At 34.4% G+C, this 10981-nt stretch overlaps 1 protein-coding gene across 2 annotated transcripts; it reads left to right on the forward strand.

Annotated features, from left to right (window-relative positions):
- The first annotated feature begins 4161 nt into the window (after window positions 1–4161).
- LOC119076768 (cytochrome P450 4d1-like) lies at window positions 4162–7307 on the forward strand. 2 transcript variants are annotated; one of them, XM_037183720.1, is made up of 10 exons: window positions 4162–4513; window positions 4586–4692; window positions 5607–5697; window positions 5754–5779; window positions 5838–6067; window positions 6125–6437; window positions 6495–6735; window positions 6796–6941; window positions 7005–7032; window positions 7092–7307. In XM_037183720.1, the coding sequence occupies exons 1-10, from the start codon at window positions 4360–4362 to the stop codon at window positions 7262–7264; spliced, it is 1509 nt and encodes a 502-aa protein (XP_037039615.1). In that variant the 5' UTR covers window positions 4162–4359; the 3' UTR covers window positions 7265–7307. The 2 variants fall into 2 exon arrangements, with proteins under 2 accessions (XP_037039615.1, XP_037039616.1); XM_037183721.1 differs by lacking the exon at window positions 7005–7032 and having other exon boundaries at window positions 4217–4513; window positions 7092–7262.
- The last annotated feature ends 3674 nt before the right edge of the window (window positions 7308–10981 follow it).

Here is a 10981-nt window from a genome sequence, read left to right on the forward strand (position 1 = left end):
TCATCACTCATCCGGTTACTTTAAGTAGAAATTCCACAAAAAAAAGCATCAGATGTTAGGAAACAAGAGTTATGTGACTTTCTCATTCAGCAAAAGTATATACCTTTTGCTTCCAGGAATGCGTACCTGTGTATTAATACGTAACAAATCGAATCGATCTATTGTGTAGTGCGAAAATCCCCGTCCCCGTTTATTTACAAACTGAATTTTTAAATTTGAATTATTGATTTAGAAATAAAAACAAAAATTCATCGATGTGACTTTTAGTCGGTCTCTTCAGTTCCGTAAATAAACACTCATAATGAAGGTTAATCTTGTTGTCATAATAATTTAAATAATTCTAATCGTTCCGCGCTTATTATTAAAACGACAACAATCAGAATAATACACAATATTGATTATGAGTTTGTAAACACGGTGCAGCGTTGTGTTGATTATATGTTACAATATGGAGTGTGTATGCTTTTACTTGAAATAACGTTCTTCATATGCACTTAATATCGTCTCGACAACGTGGACTTTGACTGTAGTTTCATTTTAATTGACTTCAAAGCAACATCGACGACAACATAATAAGTACATTATTTATATGATTATGCTGTTGCAGTGGATAAAGTACAAACATCACAACAATTTTGAAGCAGATTGTCTATGATGAAACTCTTATCAAAAGAAAATAGTTATTTATGCAACAAGTCGCAAAATGGGATTGTTTATTGTCACTAGACTCTGATCAACACAGAATATTTGTTTACATTCAATGGCTCAAAATGAGTGATAAAAAGCACTGTTGATGGCATAAGCAGACTGGTAAAATAGCTGAAGAAGACCTTAACCCAAATTGACACTAACTCTTTATAGGCGCCACGCACCAACCGGAACATAAACGAAAAAGTTCACTTTTCGCAACGGAATTTCATATTTCTTGTATCAATTGTAATCTATTTTTGGTAAATTTATGTATTTGATTTTGAAATTCACTCTAAAAAGTTACTGCTGCCCTACAATCTTACGGACATTTTGAATATTAGTTGTGAGCGAGTGGTGAACTAGAGATGTTATTCTTACTTCTGTAATAATTAAAGATCGGAAAAGTGCGAAAAAAAACGGCAAAATTGGTTCAACAACTTTGTTTTTAAATTTTCGTTGATTTGGTTCGAAAAGTTCTTCGTTTGGACATTTTTTTTTAAATTGGAAAATAGCGCTTTCCTGCGGCGCTTTGTACTCGTGAAAATAACAGTATTCAAATTAGGACGCTGTTCACTCTCGCATTTCCCTTGTGATTTATTACAAAAGTACTTGATCGCTCCAGACCCTCTCTACCCTCTCTAGCAACCAAACCAGGAAAATTAAGGTGGTAAAACTGTACAGTGTATTCTGTCATAGAAAATTTTACACTTTTAAAAATAAATTAAATGAAGTATGAGCAGCGATGTCATTTTTCGTGTTGAAAATATTACGTCTACTCTTACCATTTCGGTGTTCGAAAATGAATAATTTGTGATTGTGACGTGTTTTTTTTGTGTGTTGCTCCGTTATTTTGGTGTTCAAAAATGAAATAAAGTTTAAAATTTATCTTTTTCGTGTGACGTCGACATTGCTTTAAAAAAGAGCGCGGCACGGTAACTCTATTACAAAAAAAAAGTCAGTGTCACATTTGTCAAAATAAGGTGATATTTTGACTGCGTCAAAACAAAGTTTGGTTGCTAGAGAGGGTATTGCTTCTGAACAATTTAATATGGAAAGAATAGATGCGAAATGTAAATGTGTGTGATGATTGTTTTCAAATCTTTTACTTCATTTTTTTGCGATAACATAAGCTTAAAATCTATGAATCTTCAACTACCCTCGCTAAAATTCTCGTCAAGTGATTTTGTTAGAACTTTCTATCAAAGCGGACGCTCTATGGCAGTCCCATGACTCAACAGTATCTCACTACCCATCACCAATTGCTCCGTAATATCCTTTCACGAGACAGCAGCAAGAATTCTCTATTGAATGAATGGATCTTGTGGATGCTTTGAGATAATTTGCCATTTTATGTGAAAGTTCCGATTCAAGGAAATCATTATTATGAATACCGAAATGAGCCCAACAAACAGGAAAAGCGGTATGAAATATTTCAGAGAAGTGATTCAAAGAGAAAGTCCATAGAAAACCGTATTTGTCTCGCATAAAGATTAAATTTCAAAAAATTATGAAGAAGTGCTTTGAGGAACAAAGTTGGGAAAAAATGTAAAAAAAAAATCTTTACAAAAATTATGAAGTACAAACGATGTAGACCACGCACATATGTTCTAACAAAAAACATTTTGTTTCAGTTCTTCAACGCTTTCCTCGAATTGCTCACATTTTCAGATTTTTAATTTAAATGGAATTATTGTTATAGACGTATACATGCGCATCTAATTTTATTTTGCTTATAATTGATGAAAAACTGCTCTGAGAAATAAGCTCATTATGTCTTGTGCATTAATTAATTTACAAACCGGTTGTATGGTAATAATATAATTCAACTTATTCCGCTAACACTAAAAAAACAATAAAAAATTAAATACTTACATCATTAGCTTAATCAGTTCAGGAAAACATTAGATTGAATGAAAACAATATCTAAACGATATGGTACTTAATCCACTATTTCGAATTGAGGCTAGAACACACCGAGAGCGGTAAAGTAAGTCATTCTGAGGTCTGAGTAGACCAATTTATGACAAACAAAGCAACTGCTTTTCTGAGTGACGATCTCGGAATATAAACTGTATTGTCAGGTTTTATCATGGTGATAACCTCAAATATGACCTATCGTCATTGTTCTGATCTATATAAACAACTACGAATTTTAAATAAGAGACGACGTGTCTTGACTTGGTGTAATTCAAACCAAATGATTTAAATTTTGCTATCGTTTGTCGAATCAGACAGATAACTGGTAGTTCTTAAATATGTTTTGCCGTGACCGATTACCAGATTTAAAAAAGAGGTTTCCCAGACATGAAATTATGCATAAGAATCGAATTCTTACAGAAACGAGTCACTTCCAGCACACTCCTTCAACAAAGTCAAGAAACAATGTAAATCAAGATGTTTTCTAAGTTTTATTTCAATCTTAGTAGACCCCAGAGTTATGTTTTTCTAAGACTTCCGTAGGATATGAATTCAACGGGATTGATATGTATTACGGAACGAGCATGGATGAGTTCAGCTACAACAACCTATACTCAGTTCCACTGCACATCTATGTTGCAGAAAAGGCGAACGCTCTGAACGCTGGCCATATTTTTGTTAAAAACTGTGGATGTACTTGCACCAACCAGTGCCTATACTCTGTCTTTCCAAGGCTGACTACCATGTTGTCAAATACTTATTTCTTGTGTTATTTCAAAAACACTGTTTTTAAAACTATTTGACAAGCCTTCACTTGTGATCGTTTTCCACCGAAAATTAAAGATTAATTGAAAAAATAAAGGCTACCTATTGTCAAGAATTGAAAGACGAATCCAACGTCACTCATTTAAATCGGCGACCCTTTGTTCCCAAAGGTAATAAAATCACCTGAAGTTTTCGCGTTTTCACTCTTAATCAATTTTGCAGTGTTTAACTCGGACTCGCAACTCATACAATTCAAATAGTTGGGTGCTTCTGATCTGCTGTCCCTAAATCCCTAAAAAAATTCCTTACAGTTCAGGACTTTTTAAACTTTTTTTATATGTAGTTTAGGACTTGCGTCACGGTGCCATCTACCGTGGCATCGTGAATCCAAGTAGGAAATAAACATGTTGCCTTAAATCATCATCATCATCGTCATGCTACAATTCATCATCTGTACCGATGCCGACGATCACTCACTTTGTATCATTTATCATGAAACATTACACATTCAACATTATTTTCAACCGAACCAGTCTCAAAAGTTTCCACATTTAGGGATTTCCACAATACGTAAGCTTGCAGCCGACTTTTCTACGAATTTCTATCAATTTCACCGTTTTTCACTTGAAGATGTGCGCGGACCGCTTTATATTAATTGAATTAAACAAATCTAATTGTTTAGACACCTTTTTGTATTTAAATCATTTCCATTTAATTTTTTTATTTCCAATGTACGCCGACAGACCGATAGGTTTTAATTATTGTTATATCACTGCACTTATTATAGCTTTCATATTCTTTAATCATCTCGATTGTTTTATTATAAATATAAACGAAGAACTTGAGAACATTATGTTACAGTACTAACTAGAAGGTGTGAGAGTAAATAGCACAGTTCAACGTTTCAGAATAGACGCGTTAAATCGAGATAATAATAAAAAAGAAATTAATTTTAGTTCCACAAACCAAAGAGTTAAAGCGTGAAAAATGTCGTTCTTACTTTTAATTTTAATCGGGCTGTTCGTTTTGTACATCAGTCAAATCAACTATCGAAAAATCTATTTATCACTCAAACTACCCGGACCATTTCCTCTACCGTTCATTGGAAATGGTTTACTTTTCTTTAACAAATCGCCAGCAGGTTGGTTGATATTTTTGTGAAACAATATGATACCAACGAACTGGATTCATTTTTTTAAAATTTAATTTAAAGAAATTTGGAAAACCTGTGAAAAATTGGTTAATGACTATGGAGGCACTGTATCCATTTGGGTCGGTTCGGAGTTTGGAGTTCTGTTGACAAATCCACGAGATATAGAAGTGAGTAAAAACAACTGATTTCAGATTGTGTGGATATAGTAGTTACAGTCACTGAGTCAGTACAGTCTTATGGAATGAATTGAATAGTGAAAAGTTATAGTACATTAAGGTACCGGTGAATATACCAAGAATTAATACTGTAATAGAGTATTAGTGCGTGGTATATTCACTGGTACCTTATAATGGTTTATTGTATTGCGGAAACGATCAACTTATCGATATATTAATGTAGTATATATTTACCTAGATAAATAATAATGACGTCATATCAATGGAATAATTGAGAGAAATAATGTTTGGTATAATACTCCGAAAAACAGTGTTTAATGTAGATATATAGACCGCAATGCAATAAATATTATTAAATCACGATTTCCGGCTGTTGCAAGACAATCCACCATTGCTCTATTGCATTAAAAACTCGATGAAATAAGTATCGACGACTTTCTGAGGAAATGAGAAGTAGTCGACGTTTCTTCAGGATTTTACCGTTTCTTGATGAAGTAGTTACTAAAGCTTTTGTAAACGGAAACTTTTTGTGATATCTGTATATTGTCGATACTCGTCATTTGTTCAGAAACTCACCGTTTCTTCAAAGGTCGACGATACCTATGTTGATATGCCGTTAATATAGCCGTTACAGCTAAGTTGTAACAAAACGACACTAGCTACAAATATTTCATTTCAACTATGATTCGCTAGAGTTCTTCGTGTGCAAAATGGTATAGTGTTCATCGAGCATTCCATCAGTACCACGAGCAATTGCATTTTTGAACTGCATAATAAGTGCAAAACTTCGCAAAACTTTTTTTGATATCTAACCAGTGGTCGAACGTCTGACTCTGCATAGTTTAATCTTCTTTAAGCGGAATTTTAATTCGATAATGTGAAAATCTACCGTCATTCTGTTTCAGGTGCTGCTAACAAGTTCTAAGTTCATTGAAAAATCCGAGACTTACAGATACCTGAAACCTTGGTTGCACGATGGTTTATTACTCAGTTCAGGTATTTTCGAAATTTAATCAAAATATTCAGATCGGTAATACTATTGTTGTTTACAGGTTACAAATGGCTCCAAAGGCGCAAAGTATGCAAAATTTGACAATCTTATCTAAGTGTCACTGTTTCATTTTTGATCCTTCTAGCTTTTAACGCCTGCATTCCACTTCAAAGTTTTGGAGGAGTACACGAAAATATTCGATCGGCAAAGTTCCGTTTTTGTCGACATTTTGTCCAAATATAAAACCACTGACAAAGTAGAACTCTTTCCGCTGGTCGGCCTGTGTACACTGGATGTTATTTGTGAAGCGGCAATGGGAATCGAACTTAACGCCCAGCGAAATGCCAATTTGGAATACGTTAATGCAGTTAGAGAGTAACTACTTTTGAAACTATTTTGTTCATTATGTGTCCTGTATGGATGAATTTCCAGGATTAATCACATCATCACATCTCGCATAGCTAGTAGCTTCAATCGTTCAGACATAATTTTCCGGTTCAGTTCATTGTACAAACAACAGACAAAGACATTGAAAATTCTTCATGGATTCACGGATGCAGTTATACGAGAAAGACGACAAAAGCTTTTAGCCCAAAGAAATAGTGCTCAAAGCGATAGTGTAGTCAGTGAGGATGAAGCTACAAAACCGACAACGTTTTTGGACATCCTACTGCAAGGAAACATTGACGGGAATCCGTTGAGCAATTCAGACATTCGGGAAGAAGTTGACACATTCATGTTCGAGGTTTGACTGCCTTATCCGAATGGTTATGGATGTTGTTTGTTAATGAAAATTTAATAGGGTCACGACACAACCAAATCAGCAATCTCATTCTGCTTCTATTCACTGGCCAGGTATCCCGAAGTTCAACAGAAGTGCTTCGAAGAAATCAGAAATGTCTTAGGAGATGATCGATCGAAAACGGTGTCGTGTAACGACTTGAATAATTTGCCCTATTTAGATTTAGTCATCAAGGAAACACTTCGACTTTTCCCCTCGGTTCCAGTAATGGGACGAATGTTGAGTGAGGAACTAACCTTAGGTATGTCGACAGATTTTTTCTTGGATTGGTTCAGGTTTGAGATACTTTTTTTTTGTTTAGGCAATTTTACGATTCCAAAAGGGACAACCTTGGGATTTTCTCCCATTCAGTTGGCTCGCCTTTCAAATTTATTTCAAGATCCACTGGAATTTCGGCCGGAACGTTTTCTAGAGGATACTACTACAGAAAAGTTCACGTTTTCTTATGTAAGAATTTCGTTCTTGTGCTTAAAGGATTAAATGATTAATTATTTATTTGTTTGATGACAGCTGCCCTTCTCTGCTGGACCAAGAAATTGTAACTTTATTTGAAAATATTGTTCGACCGCGATCATCTTATTCCCTTCTTAATTTCAGGTATTGGACAGAAATTTGCAATGTTAGAACTGAAAGCTGTGGTGTCGAAAGTGGTAAGACATTTCGAGATTTCCTTGGCCGAAGACAGTATGTCAGATCCAGTATTAATCGGAGAATTGATCACAACTTCGGAGGATATAATTAATTATCACATTAAGCCAAGATTGTATTAAGTAAATAAAATTAGTTAAAATTCAGATGGCGCTACTGTTTTCATTCATGAGTCGCAGATACAATCCACGCCATTAGTCGTATAAATTTATACGTCAGATAGAGCTTTTTTCTCCTTTGTTACGATCTGTCAGTCTTTTATTTTGCGATTTAGTATGGAAATGAAAACTAAAATTGAGATATCTTTGCTGTTTTAAGTGGTTTTTCATAATTTTTTGGACCAAAATGTTTTAAAATGTGTTTGGAATCGATTGGCATTAACAGATTGTGTGAAAATATTTTTTTCTATTTTATTATTTTGTTAATGTTAATCGATTCCAAACACATTTTAAAACATTTTGGTCCAAAAAAATATGAAAAACCACTTAAAACAGCAAAGATATCTCAATTTTAGTTTTCATTTCCATATTAAATCGCAAAATGAAACCACTGACAGATCATAACAAAGGAGAAAAAAGCTGTGTCTGATGTATAAATTTATACGACTAGTTCAAGTTTGTCCCACGGCATCGTCATATAAAAAATACCGAAAGTGAACACGTAACTCATTTTTTGTATGATGTCCCACGGCATAAAAGTGAACTACATCCGAAATGGAACACTCTATATGCCGTGGGACATCATACAAAAAATGAGTTACGTGTTCACTTTCGGTATTTTTTATATGACGATGCCGTGGGACAAACTTGAGCCATCTCCGAAATGTAACACTATTGCGTGGATTAGAGCTTTGGAAATTGGACTAGAAATGTTGACGAATCGTTGAGCGAATACAGACAGCCAGAGTTTTTTTGATTAGTCTTTCCAATATGTCATCTATTGTGAAAATCCGGTACCATTCAAATTTCTGGCCCTCACAAAGTTGTGGCAAAGTTGACGAAACACAGATCGAATAATTTTTAATGATATGCTTTCAAGTATGTTCAAGTATTTTCCCATGTTAAATGTGTAAGATAAGCAACGTTTTCTCTCTATATTATAACAAAGAAAACCGTCAGTATCTTCAAGTCCACACTTATTGCTAAAAAGTCTTTCTATATTCAGGCGGACTAAAAACCAGATAGAGAGCCAAAACGAAAACAATTTTTTCCACTTTTTCGTCTCAGTTATGTCAACTTCTGTTCGGAATGTTGCTTTGGTGAGCCTAAATATAAAATAGTTATGTCACTTGGACCAAAAATGGTGTAATTTCGCTAGCATCTGTGCGATATATGAGACCATAACCTGACCTTAATGTTTTAATTCTTTTTGTATCTGCAAAATCATAATCATTCATCAAATAGGAACGACTTTTCATTTTTGTTTGGTGGGTTTTTCCTCTTATAATAATTTTAGCTTTTCAGTTTTATCGTATTCATAATTAAAATTTTTTATATTATCACATTAAAAGGTCAAAGGTTGTAAAAAATTAAGTTCTTAGCAGCGACTATTTTTGGTAAACGATTTCCCCAAATTTTCCCACATTCTTTTACCAAAGCTTTTCGTGAAAATTAAGGAAAACTTTAACAATTTGGAATAGACTCTTGTTCTTACTTTTAAAAAACTTACAATAATGGAAAAGAATTCACAATTGACTACCCATAAACGAAAACAAAATCAATTTTTTTTTTGACAAATGTTCACATCAGGAAGATGCGGTTAAATACAATTTAGTCTTGTTTTGCAGTATTAACTCAGCGCGGATTAGTTTGTTTAACTAGGAGAAAAATTGGAGGGTACGCTAACACTAAGTTTGGAGCTAGAAATGTACGGACTAAAAATGTCAACTTATTTTAGAATTTTGAATTCTTTTGAAGACACGGCTTAATGTGCCGAATTGAATCTGATGAGTTTTTATTGTCTTTTCCCGCATCTTTGTTGTACGATTGGAAACGAAAGCAGATTCAGCTAAAAATTTAGGTTTACGTGATTTTATCAACAATCTTGAATCTCTTCATAGACACATTGTGTTCTAGAATGCGCAAATATTAGTCGTACCCCGAATAGTCTATTACTCCAATTTTTGATTACTCATTTAAAGCCAATAGTCAATGTTTGTCCACCCTGCTCTTTCATTTCAATGTCTAAATATTGGCATGGCACAAATTAATGATTTGATTTCGATTCAATGCGAGAATATAAATCTTTAAACAATAACGAGCACCTCACATTCCCACGAGTTACGTAGTAGGAAATTTCGAAGATAGTCTTGACTATGGTGATTCTTAAAAATAATAATGTAAAGTCAACTGTTTCACGATCAATGCTATGAATGAAGTGAATGAAATGCAAATTAACTGAACGGTGCATTGTTTAACTTGGCAATTGAATGAATGAAATGGAAATTTTCAAGATGAAGATCATTCCGGGTGTGAGAATCGGTGATGCCATGATTAATTATGGCGAACAGATGTTACCTACGAAAAGCTTTGTACGGTGACGCGATCCAGACTATTTAATTTGCTTGAGACACAGATTGCGTGCAGCGTTAACACTAATTGTCGCATTGTTTTTAACGAAGACATAGGGTAAATGGGTCAGTTACGAGTTCCTTTTCTTTAAGTTACGAGTCACTAGTATTAGTATTCCTAGTCAAGCTCACATCTGTGTAACTCGATTTAATCTTTCAGTGATCGTAACTGGCAGTTGGGCACTTAACTGACATGTTTACCCTATAACTAACAGCTAATGGTATCAATATGTAACCATTCTTTGTTCTTTTTTCTCCTTTTGAACTTTATTTGCGGCTTAACGCAAGCGATTACCTTGCTTTTGGAGACTTCGTCTCATGTCACGAACATCGCGAGACGTCCAGACAAGGCAACTCTGAACTTTTTCCAACCGTTTGAATATGACCACAAACAATGGTTTTAGCCAATTTTTTTACCATTTCGAATATTTTCGTTTCAGATAGCAATACAATGTGAAACTCGATGTGAATGTTAAAATATATGAAAAGCTTTAGACAGGCTGATCCATCATTCATCGTATTATTTCGAGATAAACTCTTTTAGACACACGTTTATGAACGAATGTTATTGGGAATATGCAGTCTCTCATAAAATCCTTCAAGTTCAGAAACATAGCGGGAGGAAAAACGTTAATCTTCCGTAGAAAGATATTATCCAATGTATTCATGTCAGTGAGATGTAGAAGGTGTGAAAAGAATTGTTTGCGTAAATCATTTCATTTTCTGATCGGCATTTCTGATCCATCTGTTATCGACAGCGACGGAGAAAATATAAGCGTCGAGATGTGGTTTATATTCTCTTTCAAACTCCGTACGGTAAGACAAACGAAGTAAAAAGGCATGTGCCATCATGGTGGTTCCGATAAATTTGAGAATTTGATTTATCTAGCATTTCTAAACTTTCATCGGGTCTATTTATGGATTTAGGTTATTTTCGACATAGGCGTCCTGCTCTTATGGTCGTCTTAGATTTTGGAATTTCAGCGGACTTCTCTAGTACTTGGCAACTTCCATCAAATTTTTAGATGGATCCAGGCTATTTCTCCAGAACGTTTCAACTTCCAACAGGTTTTTGAATGAATTCGGACTATGTCTAGCATTTCCAATCCAATTTAAACTTTGCTAGCCCTGTCCTAACATATGTTATCTGAAATCAGTTGCACGATTTAATTTTGATGGTCACGCTAGTCACGTAATTTATACGTGATCACGAAAATCTACACTCAAGCCACTCGTGTGGTATAAGTATAACTAGCAGGTAACGGATCGA

Source organism: Bradysia coprophila, unplaced genomic scaffold (assembly GCF_014529535.1).
Source record: "Bradysia coprophila strain Holo2 unplaced genomic scaffold, BU_Bcop_v1 contig_232, whole genome shotgun sequence".
Taxonomy (NCBI): domain Eukaryota; kingdom Metazoa; phylum Arthropoda; class Insecta; order Diptera; family Sciaridae; genus Bradysia; species Bradysia coprophila.